This window comes from Barbus barbus (genome assembly GCF_936440315.1).
Source record: "Barbus barbus genome assembly, chromosome: 5".
In the NCBI taxonomy this organism is placed as follows: Eukaryota; Metazoa; Chordata; class Actinopteri; order Cypriniformes; family Cyprinidae; genus Barbus; species Barbus barbus.
In genome coordinates, this window is record NC_136733.1 from 41,802,149 (window position 1) to 41,822,503 (window position 20,355).

Sequence of the window (20,355 nt, forward strand, 5' to 3'; positions counted from 1 at the left end):
CACTAGAATATTAGCCATTTATTACTAGTAATTAAGCCCATATTAATGCCTTATTCTACATCCCTAATCCTACCCCATACCTAAACTTAACAACTACTTTACTAACTATTAATAAGCAGCAAATTATGAATTTATTGAGGGAAAAGTCGTAGTTAATAGTGAATAAGTGCTCTCTATTCTAAAGTGTTACTGGGAAGAAGAAGATGAAGGAGGAGGAGGTTTTAAGCTTCGAAACTTGTAGGATGTTTTAATGGTACAAAGACCTCTTATATGCCGAAAGATCAAAACAAATGAGTTTTCTCATGTCATGACCCCTTTAAAAGATGGAGTGCAGTAAAGTGCGCGTCCTCTAGCGCCGCGCGCCGGCGAGCCCCGGAAGTGCGTCACAGTGAGTCTTTGTGCCGCCGCCATCTTTCTTGACCAGGATCCGGATGATCAGCACCTGAACACTGATTTACAGCAAACACACGCGACTACAGGTGAGAACACGCGTGACAGACACACACACCACGCGTTCACACTCCGCTCTCCCGCGCGTTACCCCGCGGAGCGCGTGCGATCGGCGCCAAACGCGATCCTGAGGCGCGAATCAGCCGCTAGCCACCTAGCCGCTAGCAGCTCCAAACCAACACAACAACAACAGAACTGAAATATCACACACGAGAGAGCGTGTGTGTGAGAGAGAGAGAGAGAGAGAGAGTGTGTGTGTGTGTGAGAGAGTGTGTGTGAGAGAGAGAGAGAGTGTGTGTGTGTGTGTGTACTTGTACTTCTATTCTGGTGGGGACTTTGACCTGAATACACACCGCCTCGTGGGGACTCGTTTCACCGTGGGGACCTAAAGTGAGGTCCCCACGGGCAAAGCCCCACAGGCTCCTCCCAAACAGTGTTTAGACACGCCTCACGCGTTTTTTTCAAAGTCCCCATAAGGGCCCTTTTCAAGACAAAAATCTGTGTGACTGTGTATCAATGCGCCCCTGGTGATCACACAGAACATTGCAGTCCCCACGAGTAACATTGTTCCGGAAAAGTGCGGCACTTTTTCCACACTCTCTAGCGCCACCTATTGGTCAATAATAAAACGAAAATTGTAGCGCCACCTATTGGTCAATAATAAAACAAAAATTGTAGTATATATGTATTCAATATATTATTATACTATTTAATAAAAATTTTATATTACTTTATAAAATAAACAGAAATAAGTATATTTACTGTTGATGCACCAATTCAAACAGAAAATTAATTTTGACTAAGCAAATTCTTTGTTGTATTACATCATAAGGCATCAAATGATTGAACATTATTATTACTATTCTAATATATGATTATTATTTAATTATAATATTATTAAATCATGATCAGTAAATGATAATACAGTTTCCCCCTCTGGGATACCCTTGTGGCTGAGCCTTTCAGCATATATTAAACAGAAGAGTTTACTTTCAACAGATCACTAACAAACAATATACAGTATGTTCAAAAATCATCAGGCCCTGATAATATACAATCTTTGTACCTGAAATTGGCAGCTGCTGTTATTTAAACTCATCTGGATTATGTTTTTGATATTTCACTACATACAGTTCTAATTCAGCAGATTGTGGTCATCTGTTTTTGCAATTCCTTGCACAAATGGTGTGGTATTAGATAACTACAGACATTCTACAAAGCTCTGTGCTCTCTCAAAGCCTTAAAAGTGAACTGCTAACACACTATTTTAATGTATAATGACTTTATTATTTTGTTCTGTTGTTAAGCTAACAGAGCTGCACATGATACCCTCAGCCCATATCTCAGAGTTGATCAGTGGTCTTCCAATACTCCGTGGGCTAGTAGCAGTGTTGGGAACGTTACTTTTAAAAGTAATGCATTACAATATTGCGTTACTCCCTAAAAAAGTAACTAATTACGTTACTTAGCTATTTTTTATGGAAAGTAATGCGTTACGTTAGTTTTGCGTTACTTTTTAAATATGAGCAGGGCTTGATTGTTTTTAATACAAGAAATGACATTAATACAAATGTAAAAGCCCTGTATCTTGTGAAGGAAAAGTAAATTCACGTCTGTAAAGTAAGACGCAGGATAAGAAGGTTTAACACTCTTCGGCAATAAATAAACAATGAAGCACAATAGTTAGTTTATCTAGAGTCATGTTTGCTTATTAGTATGGCTGAACTGGATCATCAAAGGTCAGCAGCAAAGACATTGGTTAATAAAATGGGATTAGATACATTTGTGTTAACATATTTAATTATTGCAGTTTGCGTCATATTCTGAGATTGCATTTCACTGTTTTAATTCATTTTGATGAATACTAAATCTGTTTTTTGCGAGTGGGATGAGTTCATGCACATTCAGATTTAGATCTACAGTAACAGCATGCTCACAGGGCACTGTCACTCAATACATGGGGAAAGAGTAACTCAGATAATTTTGAAAAAGTAACTCAGATATTTTCTTGTAAATTAGTAATGCGTTACTTTACTAGTTACTTGAAAAAAGTACTATTATTACGTAACTGGCGTTACTTGTAATGCGTTCCCCCAACACTGGCTAGTGATGCCATGAGATTACAGAGAGCAATGCTTTAGCGTGACCTAATGGAGAGTGCTGATTGTGGGAGAATGGGGCCAGATACAGTACATCTCTCTTTATGAAGTTAACAGTACAGAGTGAGAGACAAACAGATCTGGATAAAAGAAATGATAAATCTGCTGGTCCAGCATCAAGATGTTAGTGCTGCTAGTGAAGTATAGGGCCGATGATTGGTTGCTAACGCTCCTGTCATTGCTCATGCAGTGTGATCACGTATGCCCTCAGTTCACAGAGTCACAGGAGCAGATAAAGGTCATAGGTCATCACAGGATGGAAGCTTTAGCACTAATATTCCTGTTAGTAGAGCGGTTCATCTGAATGAAGTGGACAGTGCTTCTCTCAGCAGATACCAGGGCCATGATGGGCTTCTGCTCTAATCTAGCAGCACACTGACTTCTCTGATTCCTAATGCTGAGTGACAAGATGATCAATATATCATAATCACTGCAGTCTAATGTGCGTATAGTACATATACACATGTAAATGTACACAAGTCTACACAAGCTAAGCATTATTGTATGTAGTTTCAAATAATTTTGGTAGGCTCTAAATCAGGGGCTTAGTCAGGAAAACTGCACCATCATTTGTTGTATTATAGTTGTACCATGAATTAAATCATGTTATAGCATTTGTAAACTGAATTGACAATTATCTGATGTAGTTTGCAAAGAGAGTCTTTTTCCATTCTCCTCTACCATCCCAACTGTTATCTAGGTGAATGCATTTATATTTACATTTATTCATTTAGCAGACGCTTTCATCCGATTGGACTTACAAATGAGGAATACAAGATTCAAGATTATTATTTGTCACATACACGATTATATAGAGAGTATATAACCAGTAGTGAAATGAGTCCGGTCCGTTCCATGGACAGTGCAAATATTATAGAATACAACACAGAGGAAATATACATAAGATGAAATAAGTAAAGAACTAAATATAAACATGTGCATGACAGTATACTGTAGACTTAAATATTAAGATAAGCAGGAATGTACAAAAGAGGAATGTGCAAACAGGTTGTACATGATTGTCATGTAGCAGCAATACCAAAAAAATTATAATAAGTAAAAATACCAAAAGACAGAAAGTGCTGTGTGCTAATGACACTGTCAGCATGAGGTAGAGATATGAATATCTTACTGATGTTAGTGATTATAAGTGGAGTGGTGTGATGTTAAGAGGCTGAGTTTGAGTTTAGGAGTGGAGGAGCCTGATGGCCCGGGGAAGAAGCTCCTCTCAGTCTCTCAGTGTTTGCCATCAGGCTACAGAAGCGCTTGCAGATGCAGCAGAGTGCAAACACAGTTACTAGGGTGCTTCCAGCCCTTGATGCTTCTGCAGCGTCAGGGTTAGGGTGAAGCGATTCAACTTAAGAGAAGTGCTAGCAATACACGGTTTCAATCACTGTCTAGAACATTACAAGCAAGGAGACAGATTTTGCTTTTATTTTAAAAACAGTTAGGAGGATGCTGTTAAAGGGTTTCAAAAGCACACATGTATCAATTCTTCTAAACTCTTCACACAGCTCTCCTAACCATCTTTCAGCTTGACACAGCAGTTCATTTCACATCCAGACTGCACTAAAACACACTTTATCACTCATAACACAGCAACCTAAAAACAGGAGGCATTATACAATGCTTTCTTTTGGAAAATTTCTTTACAAGACAAGAATGAGACTCTCTCTCTGTTTATAATTCACTGCAGTGTATGTTACATGCTCCATGCTTACATTTCACTACAACATTATTCCTAAGTTTTCCTCCTTTGTATAGAAGATAATGAAAGTGAAAGACTAACACTTGTGAAGATGTTCAGCTACAGCAACTGCTTTGATAACATTAGATTTTTTTACATTCAGAACATTTTTCTATATGATATTACAGTAGAAATGTTGCAAATTTCTGGCTTATTCATTTTTGTACTGTGCTAGGTTTTGAATCGTTTTGAAAACATTATGTAAACGTCACATTGTCTTGTATATTACATAAAGTTTTGGTGGTGTTTGTGTTGAAGTGATAAAGGAATTCATATAATTTGACAGATGTGGTCAATGAATGCATTTTGTGCCAAATGATAAAAATGATAGCCCACATAGACTCGCTGTGTGAAGAGTTTTGAAAAAGTGACCTAAGTATTGAGAAATGTGTCCTTGCAATTGTAAAAAAATGTAATATAGACAATTTCTAAGGACATCAACAAGAACAACAGCTCTGACTCCCATTCTGTTTCACACGCTTAATTTCAGTCCCTTCTAAGAATCCAACAAAAGTTCACGTTTGGTTAAGATATTCATGAAAGTCATTTAATGTTAGCTGCAACTCAAGCTGCTTCTTGTGTTGTGTTAAAATAGCTAGAAACACGCAGGTTCATGGATCTATGACACCTCAGTCTAGAAATGGTCTTCACTTAGTCAGAAACCATCTGAGAACAAGGCCTCAAGTAGAGGCTTCAGGATCACGTTTGGTCTCATGAAGACAAGCCTCACTTGTTTCAGTCCTATTTTATTTATTTTATCTCCTCTCAGAGGGTAAAATAATATCAGGTCTGATAATTACAAGGGCTAGTAATAGTTACTTTTTATTAATATCATAAAAAGGGAGTTCTAAATTGGATCCATTCCTTCATGTGTTGTTTTTAAATGTAAAATGTAATAGGCTATAAATTTATTTTTATATCAACGTTCTGTCATTTTTTATTTGAAAAAAAAAAAAAAACAGTTGAGTCATTAAATCTCCAAGGTTGGAAAATGCATTTATTTTGTTAGAGCAAATATGCTGATTCACCGATTTGCAAAGAAAACAGAAATCCCATAAAAACACAAAGGAAAGTCGTGTAGAGAAATGGTCGTATTGTAATGGAGCGGCGGGCGCGTTACACAGAAGCGGAGATGCGCGTCCCCACCGCGACCATCCCCTCCCCCACTCCTCCACACCTGCGCCCGCCTCAGAGATGCTCCACACACCGCGAGGACGACGACACATGATGGACGACGGGGAAGTAAGTTTATGCATGACTCCAATATAATATTGTGCTGTTCATGTAACTTACGTATTGTTTAGACATATATCGTAACTTAAAAAGTGACGTCAGTTTATTTCTGTGCGTTAGCGCTTTTCACAATCAACATAAACTTAATGCAGCTTTGCAGAAAGTATAGATTAATGTACCAAAATGACAGTAATGTTAACAATAATATATTAATTAGGGCTGTAGATTCTTATAAGTCTTAAGATCATGTTTTAAGGCCACAGTTAGAATCGCACGGTTAACGTGTGTTTTAGCCTTAATCCACTTATAAACGTCATTTACTTTAAAATGTTGTCTTAATGCTATTTCTGAAGGACATATTTTGACCTTGATGTGTAAACTAATGTCTGAAGCGATATGTGTAGTTGATGTTGGAGTCTGATTAGAGGCCTGCACGTGCAGAGCCATGTGGGGGGTCTGAGGCTGGATTCATGACTGGCCCACTAAAAACACCACCATTATGTGTAAAATATGCAAGAGACAAGTTCAATAAATACAGAACAAGTTTTTTCTACTTCTGTAATGCAGTTTTCTAGACTGGAAAATGCCATTTTCTGTCAAATTGTTCTGAAAACATCTAGCCTTAATTCACAATATGAAATACTTTAATATATTGACTAATTACACTATTGCAGCTTAAAGTAGAGTGTAATGTAATGTTAGATCGTGCTGTTTGAGTGACTGTCACACTTGTGCTTGCAGGAAGATGAAGCTGGTATCCAGTCACCTGTGGAGGACAGCTCTGGATGCACAGGTGAGATCATCAAGTTTATAGTGTGGCAAATATTACTCAAAATTATTCTTCAAGCTTAGAATTAAAAGTAGCTTTATGAGCCAGAGTAACCCAGGCTTATAAGAGCACAACCTTGAAATAAAATAAATACCCAACATAGCCCTCATACTCTCCTCTATCGAGTGCATGGATGTGCGTGACATACGCTTTCAATCTCACATCTTTTGTTTATAGGTAAAGAATTTAGTAATTAATTACTGGTCAGTTTAAATGGAAGTCTCAAGGCTTTTAACAATACAGATTGTGTCAAAGCACTTAATCTAATAGGATCTAATAGGAGAATAGAGATTAAACACTCAATTTTCAGTTAAAGGCATTTCATTATTGAATGCAGAGACGTCATTGTCTAGCTCAGTTTAGTTTAATTAGGATCTGTGTAATCAAATCAACGATAATCACTAGAAATGAAGTGTCCCCAAACAAAGGTGACTGTTCTTTCAGACGAATCCAGTCGGAGTTATATTAAACAATGTTTTTGATCTCCAAGCATTAGAACGAACCATACGACTGTTATTCCAGAGGATGTTTCATCCATCATAAATCATGGGTCACACGGCTCCGGGGGGTGAATGAAGCGATCTGTAGGGATCCCGTGCGTTGTTGTTAGGGGTGTGCGATATGACGATCTTTGATCGTGGATGATAAAAACATCCTCTGGAATAACAGTCGTATGCTTCATTCTAATGCTTGAAGATCAAAAACATTGTTTAATATAACTCCGACTGGATTCGTCTGAAAGAACAGTCACCTACACCTTTGAAGGTGAGTAAAAGACAGGCTGATTTTCATTTTTGGGAGAACTAGACCTTTAATTTGGAATAGAAACCTGCATTTTTTTGTTATAATGATTATAAATTTTCTTTACGGGTTTATTTAAAAAGAGAAGAGATCATCTGTAGAAAGTAAACCAAGTAGTTAATTATATCTGCTGCTTTTAGTTAAAAAAATTAATTTCAAAAACCAATTCAATATGTGTACTTTTTTTGTTAAATATTTGAAATGCTTTCAAATGACATACTATTTGGTGTGGTAGCATTAATCAGTTTAAAAGGACTAGACATATGATTATGTTATTGTGAAAAATACCTTTCTGAAATAATACATTTTAATTTTTACATGCATTCATTGTTGGTGAAAATGAACTTCTAGTGTCTTCTCTAATATTTTACAAACGTTTGAACAGCCTGCATTGTTCTTTGTGAACCTAAACAAGCTTTTGTCTTCTGTGAATTACAGCGGATGATGTGGCAGACGGTCCTGAAAAGAAGATCACTAGTGATTCACAGGTCTGGATTATTCAACACCTAAACTCTCCCAAGCCATTAGGGCTGTGCGATTAATCGAAATAGAATCGTAATCACGATTTGAGACGTTGCAATTTGCTAATTGCAAAGCCTGCGATGTGGACGTGCTATTCCTCCGTTCCAGAGCATATGCATGACTGCCAGCCTTGAGTGACAGTCTTACTGACCAACAGAGTGACCTCCGTTCTCCCCGATCAGCACTGCTCTAGCCAACTGATTAAACACCCACCATCTAAAAAGGGTCCGATCGAAAGTTAGGCAAATTAAAACTGAAGAGAAACGTATGTAACTACAGCCTCGAAATGACAGAAAACGAACAAAAAAGGTCATTTGCAAGAGCTGCGTCACAACGCATATCAAGAGCTCCCTTATCGGTTCTGCTTTCAGTACTGGAGAATAAAAGATACACATTTAGATGTTTTTATTAGTAGGCTACATCAACATTATCTTACACATTTTATCTCCCCAACAGATTAATTTGAAGTAAGTTTATACTGCATGTTGGCTAATTCAGAAGAGCGCGCACACAGCCGTGTCTCTGAATGCTTCTGATACTCGCTCCGCTCTGCCCCACGCTGAGCGTCTCACGCGTCTCACGGACGAGCCGGTTACACGCAGCCTGTCTCGTAATGCTCTTTATACTCGCGGTCTCGCGTCCGGTTCTGCTCCGCAAGTCTCTCACGAGCGCGTCTGGTAATATGGACGAGGCCTGACGCACGCGCACAACCTGTGTCCACTCGCGCCTGGCTCCGCGTTTAAAACTAATGTAAATTAAGTCTAACTGCTTGATAATTTCACTTGGATGAAATAAAACATTCAGCACATTTCCCACTTGTTCTTAAAATCTCAAATACTTAAAAATTAATAAATCAACCCATGTAATACTTTAATAACTGACTAAACAAATAGTTCTTTATTTATAAAAAATAAACAAATCTTTCCTGTGAAATTCAGTAATTCTGTAAAAGTAGTAATGCCATTATAATCTTCCCTGCAGAAAAACAAAAAAAGCCAGTAGACCCCCTCCCAAAACACAATAGAAAATGTAATGTATTTAAGGGTTACGATGGGAATTGTATTGGTTTTAATGTAAACTATAATGGTGTCTGCTGGTATTTGATGAATTCTATTGGTGGGATGTAATCTAGCAGATGGCAACTAGGGATGGGCGATATCTTATCGTTTGCGATATACCGTTGAAAATTCTCCTCACGATAAAAATTTGTCTCCTCACGATAATAACGATAAGTCTAGTTGATGACAGTTTTGTGCGCGCCCGATTCACTGTTCACGTGCGGAGTGAACAGTGCGCTCAAGGCACAAGCGCTCCTAAAAAGAAAATTAAGCGTAGAACCCTGAGATATATTTCTCATGTGAGGAGCCCCAATTTTAAGTTTTCTTTTTTTATTATTATTAATTTAAGTTGTTTCATTATCAGGAAAAAATGCAAGTGATCCGCGCGAGCACCTTACTGTCATGCATGCGCATTCTTTTCCGCACAAACACTTGAATATGAATAATAGTCTAGACTCTAGAGCATAGCCTCATAAACTTGTTTTAATAAATCGCTTATGCATTAAATAAAGATACAAAACAGGTTGTTAAATATGCTGAATATATTGTTCAAATATTTATAAAATGTGAAACTGTAGCTAATCTTATTCGCAGTCTAGCATTTTGCATCTGCATAACATAGTGAATTATTTTTTAACATGCAATGATACAAATAAAACCAAACCAAAAAAAAAGTAGACAAATAAGAATGATGTAGCCCACATCTCTTGAGCGTCTCACTCAGCATACGCGCGCCGAACACGCAAAATCTTGCTCTCTGCATGAATGCAACGCAGATAGCGACACAAGTTTGTTTGAAACATAACAAGTGTAAATAAGATAATAATATTAACAATGAACATTATATGACATTTAAAATAGTTTTGGCGATTTTTCCTTCAGTCCGCCTGTGCATTTCTGACCCAAACAGCAAAGCAATCTAAATCTCCGCGATGTTCTCGTTAAATATGCAATTTCTGAGATATTACAATGAATTAATTTCTAAAATGTTATGATATGGAAAGCCTGAAACAGATCACAGCAGTATAGCCATACACAGGCTTTCAGTCATCAGCAACATGCGTGCCAGTATGCATATGATTTAATATGAAGCGTCACACATTATTATGGTTGATAAGAGCAATTAATGGAGATGAGCTGTTGATCATAATTAGCATGGCCATAAGTTGGCTTTGTACAGAAAGTTTCAAGTTAATTGTATTAATTACTATATAATGAAATGAACTTAATCTTTAAAACGTTACGGACGTGACAGCGCTGAAGCGTCCTGACGTCATAAATCTAGACCAAATCCAGAAATCATCGCTGTTTAGACAAAGTGAGTGTATTTACTTTTCAGACAGGCCTCCATCTTTCTACAAAATACTTACTGTTGACATAAATTTAAAAATGGGCAGTCTTTGATATCTCATTTCAAAACATGAAATACAGTCGAATGAAAATGTATTTGTACTATAGGTGCACCCCTCATATGTGGTGGATAAACATAGCGATTTCCTTCACATTTCTATTGAAGCACGTTAATGCAGTAAAATACAGACCTAAACGCACAACTCAACTACTTCTTTTGGTAAAAACTTCATTTTTTCATGGTAAGGTTGACATTTGCATGGAATTATTCATATGTATTATATTTATATTCTAATGATATAGATCGTCATTTGTATCGTTATCGCAATAAATACCTGAAATTATCGTGATAAATTTTTTAGGCCATATCGCCCATCCCTAATGGCAACCAATAGAACAATAGTAATTCCTATTGGAATAATGCCCAAAACAAAAAGGAATTTTGTAATGTTTTTTAGGGAAACTATAAGAATTTCTGTAATGGTTTCTATTGTTTTGTTTTTTGTTTTTTTCAGCAGGGTAACGATACTCATACTGTGCTGCACATTATTGACAATATTGAGCTGAAGCTTGACTTTGCAAATTGAAAATCACAAATCAAATCGCAGTCGCAATATCTGTCAAAAAAAACATCGCAATTAGATATTTTCCCCAAATCGCACAGCCCTACAAGCCATTACAAAAGCCCATCTGCACCAGCAAGCATGCAGACGTTTGTGTCAGGCAAGCACCTGAACCCTACAGTCAAACACAGTTGTGTTGCAGGATACTGTATCCATTTCTAATTTGACTCTTAACGAGTTGTTTAGTGTAATATAGGGAATCTCCTGTGGCTCACCTCTGTGTCTGCTGTCAACAATAAGTCCTTATTTAAAGGTTCAGTTCTGAAGGTAGCATAAATAGCAAACGAAAAGCTTCCCAAAAAAACTTTAAAACGTAGTTTTTTTGTCTTGTAGTTTCAGAAGCATCACTTGAGTCGCCTCCAGAAACTTAGAGCGCATCACAATGCTTGTGAAGAACGATACATGAAGGCGTACACAAAAACTGTAAATGATGAAGAGGAGAAGACTTTATATTTATATCAGAGCATGAAAACAAAGGTTAGTTGTATTAAGTCTTTTGTATGGCTTCATTTGCTAGGTCAGTCTTATGTTTGTTAAAAAGTTAATTTTGAGTTATCATAACATCAAACTTATCGTTTTCAGTTAGCAGGTCTCTCTAGTCAGCGGTTGGTCCACAAATTGTTAACGTGTTAGCTTGCATTAGAGGGTCTGTGTTAGATTCAGACATAGTAGGTGCCCTAGACGGTGAGCCACGGGACGCCCAAAATAAAGCTTTAATAAAGCCTGGTGATTTTTACTCTTTTACTTGTTCTGATTAAAGAAATGTTGGGGAGTTCTGATAACCGTCTGTTTTCAAGAATGTTGAGGCGATCTGTGTTGTACAAGGTGAAAGGAGATCATTTTTGGCTAACATTGTACTAACTGAAGCACAGCTAAAACAGCTTTCCGAGCTAAAATGAATTGCCATTAAAAATGTGCATTTGAGTGTATTTTTCGGATCATTTTTCAGGAAAGACATCAGTGCTCCGACGGTAGTGATTGTACCGTGACCCTTGACCCCACTCCAGACAAGGACACGGACACTGTACCTGAGCTCCTAAGAACTGACAGCGTAATCGTAAGTTTATTATCTTAACATACTTATATGAAAAGTGTCCCTTTTTCCTGCACATATGAAACAATAATAATCTATAATAACGGTGTAATAATCAAGGAACTGTGCTGCTGTACCACGAGTGCAGCAGGCGTAATGATAATAGGATAACTTCCGTCAACATATCCAATGTGACCAACTGCTTGCACAGGGAGCGTGTCTTGCAAGCTGGGGACTATTTCCACAGGCTCTGTGTAATATCACTGCTCCTGCTGCACACATGGTACGGCAGCACAGTCCCTTGATTATTACGCTGGAATGAGAGGATAGTTCCTAGCCATATCGGCACAGAAAATATAACTTTTCATTTTCCGTCAGTCTTAGTACACGATGTAACTACAGAAGAGTCAAGTCTTAAATAGGAAAAATATCAAAACTCTTTGGTCATTTTTGAGTGCGATGCTAATGGTCTAATCCGATTCAATGATCTATGCTAAGCTATGCTAAATGTGCTACCGCCAGACCCGGAGATCGGCTGAATGTTTACTAACTGTTTAACTCTTGGGGAGTTGGAGAATGAGCCTATTTTCAAAAATAGTGGCTTGTTCCTTTAATATGTTGTCGGCCATGGCATTTCTGATCAAGACCTCTAACTCGTAGCTTTTATTCACAGCTTAACAGAAAAATGCTTGGAGAATATCTGTCCAGTTCAGAACTGAGTGAGGAAGAATATATACCAGAGACAGAGGAAGAATCTGAAAGTAACACTTCAGCAGAGGAAGAGAGTGGTTCAGCAAAAAAGAAAGCAAGAAACAAGAAAAGTCAAGGAAAGATAATGTCAAAAAAATCAAGATCTCGACCACTGAAAAGGAGGCGTCTGACACGTTCTTGTTCTTTGGCTAAGAGTGGAAGCAAAGAATCCTCTTCATCGGACAAAAACAATACTGGAGAATCCTCCTTATCTGATGAACCTGAAAGCAGGTCCTCTTCACCTCATAATTCTGAAGTTACAGTCATGATGCTGAAGAAGAAAGAAGACGGAGGCAGACTGTACAACAAGAAGTTCTACTGCCTATTTTGCTTCAAACCTTTCAGTAAAATGGCGCGCCACTTAGAATCGAAGCACAAAGACATGCCAGAAGTGGCAAGAGCGCTTGCATTTCCAAAAGGCTCTAAAGAGCGAAGACTGCACCTGAGTTTTTTAAGAAATAAAGGTACCCGTTCTCATAATGCTCAAGTGCTTAAAGAGGGAAAAGGATTTGTAATCCCCCGACAGCAATCTGTTGCACCAGTAAAACCAAGGGACTACTTGCACTGCGTAAACTGTGCAGCGTACCTGAAAAGGAAATCAATGTGGAGACACATGCAGAGATGCCACCTAAGCCAGAAAGTCAAAGGAATGAAGCCAGGAAAAACTCGAGTTCAGTCTCTTTGCACGTATACTGAACCAGTTCCAGATGGTGTGAATGCACGATTTTGGAAAATGGTGCATGAAATGCATGAGGATGAGATAACAAATGTGGTCCGCAAAGAGCAAATCATATTAAAATTAGGGCAGCATCTCTTTAATAAGCATGGCCATGATGTCACAAAACATGAATATATCAGACAAAAGATGCGTGAGACAGGGCGCCTGGTCCTCCAAGGAGGAAAGAACAGCAAATTGAAGGAGGTGTCAGATTTCTTCATCCCGGCTAATTTCCCTCATGTCATTGAAGCGGTTCACAGTGTGGCTGGCTTAAATGAGGAAACAAGCACGTACAAAGCACCATCTTTAGCCCTGAAGTTAGGGCACAACCTCAAGAAGATGGCTAACATTATTGAATGTGAGGCAATGATGTCCAGTGATAAGAATGCCCTTAGCAATGTGCAGGCCTTCAAACAAATCTGCGACACTAAATGGAGTGAGTGTGTGTCATCCCAGGCCCTCCGAAATTTGAGTGAAGCAAAATGGAACTCTCCACAACTTCTTCCCTTTGCTGATGATGTGAAAAAAATGCACCAGTATCTTGACAGCCAGAGTAAGAAGTATCAAACAAAACTCGAAGAAGAACCAAGCATCAAGAACTGGTCAGAACTGGCAAAGGTGACACTCTGTCAGGCAATAATGTTCAATCGTAGACGGGAAGGAGAGGTGTCCAAGATGCCCCTCAATGCTTTTATACTGAGAGACACCTCATCGACTCATCCAGATGTAGAGCTTGCTTTATCAGACCTTGAGAAGTCACTTTGCAAGCACTTCCAGAGAATTGAAATAAGAGGCAAACGTGGACGAAAGGTCCCCATTCTTCTCACACCAGATATGGTGACATCGATGGAGTTGCTTGTGAAGACTCGCCGCAACTGTGATGTGCTCGATGAGAATGTGTTCATGTTTGGAAGACCACAAGCACTCAGTCACTTCAGAGGATCGGATGTTATTCGTCAGATCGCTCAAAGCTGTGGAGCAAAACACCCAACTGCATTATCCTCCACCAAACTGAGGAAGCACATGGCCACCATGTCCAAGGTCCTCAACTTAAAGGACAATGAAATGGACGACCTCGCTGACTTCCTAGGACACGACATCAGGGTCCATCGCCAGTATTATCGCCTGCCCGAAGGAACATTACAGCTGGCGAAGATCAGCAAAATACTTATGGCCATGGAACGAGGACAGTTGTCTGACTTTAAAGGAAAGAACCTAGATGAGATCCAGATTGATCCACAAGGTAAACAGGCATGAATAAATAAGTAAACTCATTTACACTAGTGGTGGGAGAAAAAAAATCGAAAAATGAAAAAGTAGCCATGTGCAGTAATATTGAAAAATGAGGATGCGTTGCATTCTGATGCATGGTGATTTTGAATTGAATTGAAGCGTTGACATGATAATCTTAATCGAAACAAATAGTGAAACCAGGGCCAATTCGCACCCCTAATTTTAAAGGGTTACTCCACCCCAAAATGAAAATTTTGGCATTAATCACTTACCCCATGCCATTCCAGAGCTGTAAAAGCTGCAATGGAACGATACACTGTTTGCGTTCAAATCAAAGCGTAAATGCGTGTAGAAGACGTATCGTTGCATTGCAGCTGACACAGAGCAGCGCACGCTCAGCAGGAACACCACTGTCGATTATAGACATTTGTTGAATGTAGCGGTTTAAAAAATGTTTAGTTTGCTACCTGATTATTTTGTCTATGTGATTGCTGTATTTTCTAGAGAGAGTCCTGATGGACAGTGATGGATCAGAGTCTGAGAACGAGAAAGAAGCGACCGAAAATGATGCTTCACCTTCACCTTCACCTTCAGATTCAGCAGGTATGTAGTGTGTGTCGTGCCGCCTTTGCTCAGTAGGCAATAATGACCAGTGACGACTTGAATTAAAAACAAAAGAGCTGTTTATTGTGGTTTTGTGCAGTGTTATAGACCTTTATCCTGAGTAAGTGAGTGGCTCCATGATGGATTCTAACTTCCGTTTGGATGCTCTCGTTTTCCGGTCTCCATAGAAATCCGTTAAAACACGATAAAAAGATTGACTGAATTGAAACTTTTTCAATATAACTAAATATAAAAATGTGTGGAGGGTTAAGCTGTGCTGTTGTTGGCTGCCACGGTAACGTAATAAACTAAGGAATTCCTTTAAAGCACTTGTTTTGCGTTCCAGAAATCCTGTCATGTCCGGAGCTGTATGCAGCGCTTAAGTTAAAATACTGGGTGTTAAATAATAAAATGTTAAAATAATGTTTGCTCTTATCATTCTGTGGACAAAATCCTGTGACCCTCACCCCGATCAGGAGCTGTACATTCACAACCTTATTATGCATCTAACAAATACGTGGAACATTATTTGTCATCTACTGCAATCAGCTATATCAGCTATTTAATGTAAATGAGAAAAATCCTATACTGATACACAACACTGCCAAGGTCTCTGGAAGAGGTTTGGATAGGTGAGGGTTATGTGCTCTGTGGCTGAGTGAGCAGTCCGGTGGTGGGGATTTCATCCACTGCTTGTGCTGGTAATAATGCAGTGGAGAAGGAGCAGGAATCCGTTTCGACAGCCTTGAACATGAAGTGCTGGAGGATGCTGATCTCCTGGAGCACCAAAGGGTCCTAAAATCTGGAACATGCAGGTGTGGCCGTGGAGTAGGTGCAGAAGGTCCTTAGCCTGGAACACACAAGCAAAGGTACCTTGGGGTGAAGGTTTGCACGCCGGAGCTTAACCTTGTTGCAGATGTCTGTGTGTCTTCTGCCCGTCTGGGCTAGAGACCCAGAATTTGGTCGATCCGTTTTGGCTCTCTAGGATGGAGACTCAGGACGTGCTGCATCTGTTGTCTCGCTGGACGAAGACTCTGAAGTCTAAACGTAGAGTATCTCTTTCCTCGCAGGCTGGAGGCTCAGAATGTGGTCGTATCTGTTGCTGCCTCAAAGCTGGAGACTCAGGACCTGGTATCTGTTAGTGTCTCTTCCCTTATGGGACTCAGACTCAGAACATGGATGTTTCTGTTTCTATCTCCTACCCCGCAGGCTGGAGACTCAGATCGGTTGTTTCTGTTGCTGCCTTCCCTGTAACAGGCCGGAGACTCAGAACATGGAGTGTCTTTTGGGAAGGTACCTTTATCTCTTTCTGATGAGAAGGAGATTGCAATCTGGCACTTCTCCATTTCCAGGCTGTGATTGGCTGTTTCCATCAGAGGCCTTCTTTCCTCCTGTGAACCGTATTTGCATTGTCCAAACTCACATTCAGAAAAGTGTCACTAAAGCTTTTTCCAATGCATTATTCACTTACCAAACCACAACCAGAATACCTTTGGCAATGTTACGAACACATTAAGTCCAAACATGATGGAAGAACTTCTTCTTGCCCTCTAAGAGGTGTCTGGCCGTTGTCCTGGCATCTTTATCTGATGGCGTTGGACAGTTTGCTTATGTTAGTCCACCAAGATCCAATCAAAATGTAGTAAACCTTTGTCCACTGTTGTGGTCAGAGAGCCCTGTTCACTACAGATGTGTTTTCAATGCAGCTAACCTCGCGTCGCTTCATGTCATCTTCCCACTCATTAAACTATGATAGGTGCTTTACTGCAAAAACACTGTAAAGTGATGAAAAACGGCGCCACGTGATTTTAAAATCATTTGAATAGGTTTCACATTATATTATATCAGCTCGGAAAATATGTAAATGTGAGTAGAAAACAGAGACCGGAAATATAAAGCATCGTTCTAAACGTTCAGAAATATGTCTATACAAGAAGTGCATTGCGCACGCGTCGTTCATTATTCATCCGTCCAGCATGCTCTCAGTCTAGAAACGCATTATGGGCAACATATTCTGAACGTGTACAGGACAATAAATGAGTATTTAAACTGTTACTGCTGGCATTATTGGAGAACAATTAAACTTTCTCACTATTACTAATCTAATTTAATTCACAACAGTCTGAAAGGGAACGATGGGAAAGCTAGAAAAGGCTAAATATTACTGGAAGGAAAACATTGAGTGTGCTTGCTGATATTTAGGAGTTGTTATTGAATAATCTTTTATGTGTCCAGATAAATCAAAGAAGTCCTCTGCTGGAGTTGGACAACACAAAAATAAAGAACCACCCAAAGGTAATGCGATTTAATTTTTAGACCATTTGACCGATTCTAGATTTTTTTTACGATTTTTAACTAGTCAACTTAAAAAAATTTACTACAACATGATTCAAATGATCGTTTTCTTTATTAATCCTCTATTTAAAGCAAATTCTAATCCAGGTGCACCACATGAAGTTGTCAACATGATGTAAATGTTAAAGTATCTTTTACAGAAAAGATGCATGAACTACAACTACATCTTGTTCAAACTTGTCTTATTATGTTCAGATATAATAGGAGGAAAATGCTTTAAAATAAATCTCAAAAGTCTAGGTAATTCAAATTCAAAATGACTGAAGATAAAACACCAGTACATTATTATTATGTATAAATGCATCTTTCAGTCTGTCACATGAAATATGAGACATACAGTAGTTACAGGTTTCCATTGTTGTTTTTTTCTGTGTAACCCTGGATGTGTTTAACTGTTGCGCTCGCATCAGCTGCTCATTCTAAACAGCGCTCAACTTAAAAGACATTCACTCCCATATTCTTGCATGTTTTTCCTATTCCTCTGCACGCGTCGCATCTTTATCAACACAAGTGCATTCTATGTGAATGGTGCCTTGCGATATGAGCGCGTCACACGTTTGGTAATATTTTTATTCAAAAATTGTGAATCCTTGATTTCTAAAAAATAAAATAAATTTGAATTAATCGATTAAATCCAGCCCTACATCTGATATTGTTGTACTTGTAAAAAGAGTTAAATTCCGTACAGTGCTTTTATTATTTTTATATCCTATACAGGTCCTTCTCAAAAAATTTGCATATTGTGATAAAGTTCATTATTTTCTGTAATGTACTGATAAACATTAGACTTTCATATATTTTAGATTCATTACAACACAACTGAAGTAGTTCAAGCCTTTTATTGTTTTAATATTGATGATTTTGGCATACAGCTCATGAAAACCCAAAATTCCTATCTCAAAAAATTAGCATATCATGAAAAGGTTCTCTAAACGAGCTATTAACCTAATCATCTGAATCAACTAATTAACTCTAAACACCTGCAAAAGATTCCTGAGGCTTTTAAAAACTCCCAGCCTGGTTCATTACTCAAAACCGCAATCATGGGTAAGACTGCCGACCTGACTGCTGTCCAGAAGGCCATCACTGACACCCTCAAGCAAGAGGGTAAGACACAGAAAGACATTTCTGAACGAATAGGCTGTTCCCAGAGTGCTGTATCAAGGCACCTCAGTGGGAAGTCTGTGGGAAGGAAAAAGTGTGGCAGAAAACGCAGCACAACGAGAAGAGGTGACCGGACCCTGAGGAAGATTGTGGAGAAGGACCGATTCCAGACCTTGGGGGACCTGCGGAAGCAGTGGACTGAGTCTGGAGTAGAAACATCCAGAGCCACCGTGTACAGGCGTGTGCAGGAAATGGGCTACAGGTGCCGCATTCCCCAGGTCAAGCCACTTTTGAACCAGAAACAGCGGCAGAAGCGCCTGACCTGGGCTACAGAGAAGCAGCACTGGACTGTTGCTCAGTTTTGCATGTCATTCGGAAATCAAGGTGCCAGAGTCTGGAGGAAGACTGGGGAGAGGGAAATGCCAAAATGCCTGAAGTCCAGTGTCAAGTACCCACAGTCAGTGATGCTGGTGTTGGTCCACTGTGTTTTATCAAGGGCAGGGTCAATGCAGCTAGCTATCAGGAGATTTTGGAGCACTTCATGCTTCCATCTGCTGAAAAGCTTTATGGAGATGAAGATTTCATTTTTCAGCACGACCTGGCACCTGCTCACAGTGCCAAAACCACTGGTAAATGGTTTACTGACCATGGTATTACTGTGCTCAATTGGCCTGCCAACTCTCCTGACCTGAACCCCATAGAGAATCTGTGGGATATTGTGAAGAGAAAGTTGAGAGACGCAAGACCCAACACTCTGGATGAGCTTAAGGCCGCTATCGACGCATCCTGGGCCTCCATAACACCTCAGCAGTGCCACAGGCTGATTGCCTCCATGCCACGCCGCATTGAAGCAGTCATTTCTGCAAAAGGATTCCCGACCAAGTATTGAGTGCATAACTGAACATAATTATTTGAAGGTTGACTTTTTTTTTTTGTATTAAAAACACTTTTCTTTTATTGGTCGGATGAAATATGCAAATTTTTTGAGATAGGAATTTTGGGTTTTCATGAGCTGTATGCCAAAATCATCAATATTAAAACAATAAAAGGCTTGAACTACTTCAGTTGTGTTGTAATGAATCTAAAATATATGAAAGTCTAATGTTTATCAGTACATTACAGAAAATAATGAACTTTATCACAATATGCTAATTTTTTGAGAAGGACCTGTACATGCTATATTATATTTGTATATCCTGAGAAGAGAAGTGAAAAGATGTTTTTGTTGCTGTTTCGCCTGTTAATCTTTGTTAAATACATGTGTGACACAGTTACTGGTAACCATTTAGTCAGTATTCTATGCCATTACTGAATATTGCATATATTGAAAGTCTTTTCAGTTTTGCTCATTTGTTTATAACAGGCAAGACTGATAAACAACTGCAGCCGAAAGGCAAGGACTTGGAGGAACCACACACAACGAAGAGTAAGCTATTTTCAAATGTCTTATGAAATAGGTCACACTTTCCATTTTTCTGTGAAAGTTCAGTCAAAATCAAGTCATTTCAATAGGAATCTGCACAAAAAAAACATTTGGATGACAACAGAATTCCCTTGATTTTCATGTGGAGCTGAAATTTGGAGAGGTTTGACACGACCGTATAGAAAGTGTGTATTTCTCAGTGATCTGCATTGATGGAGATTTGTTACAGCAGCATGGCAGATAGATCCAAAATGGACAAAGTCTTCATTTCAGTGGTTTCTTCTTAGACAGTTTTGTCCAATAAAACACTGCATTTTTGCGGCTTAATATTCATAGACAATAGTCCATATCGCATTTTGATTTA

At 38.9% G+C, this 20,355-nt stretch overlaps 2 protein-coding genes across 3 annotated transcripts in view; both read left to right on the top strand.

The window, feature by feature from the left end:
- The first annotated feature begins 378 nt into the window (after positions 1-378).
- LOC306870154 (ras-related protein Rab-14) overlaps positions 379-20,355 on the top strand; it is a 32,550-nt gene continuing 12,573 nt past the window's right edge. The window contains exon 1 of the mRNA XM_079417261.1: positions 379-479. The gene's annotated coding sequence lies outside the window, so the exon portion shown is untranslated. The remainder of the gene's footprint in view (positions 480-20,355) is intronic.
- LOC306870153 (uncharacterized protein) overlaps positions 5,564-20,355 on the top strand; it is a 15,886-nt gene continuing 1,094 nt past the window's right edge. Inside the window, exons 1-9 of one of the 2 annotated variants that reach the window (XM_079417259.1) lie at positions 5,564-5,598; positions 6,331-6,382; positions 7,658-7,707; positions 11,106-11,249; positions 11,722-11,829; positions 12,479-14,516; positions 15,011-15,109; positions 17,345-17,404; positions 19,932-19,994. In XM_079417259.1, coding sequence (XP_079273385.1) covers positions 5,581-5,598; positions 6,331-6,382; positions 7,658-7,707; positions 11,106-11,249; positions 11,722-11,829; positions 12,479-14,516; positions 15,011-15,109; positions 17,345-17,404; positions 19,932-19,994 — 2,632 coding nt within the window. In that variant the 5' untranslated portion in view covers positions 5,564-5,580. The remainder of the gene's footprint in view (positions 5,599-6,330; positions 6,383-7,657; positions 7,708-11,105; positions 11,250-11,721; positions 11,830-12,478; positions 14,517-15,010; positions 15,110-17,344; positions 17,405-19,931; positions 19,995-20,355) is intronic. The other variant, XM_079417260.1, reaches the window with a different exon arrangement.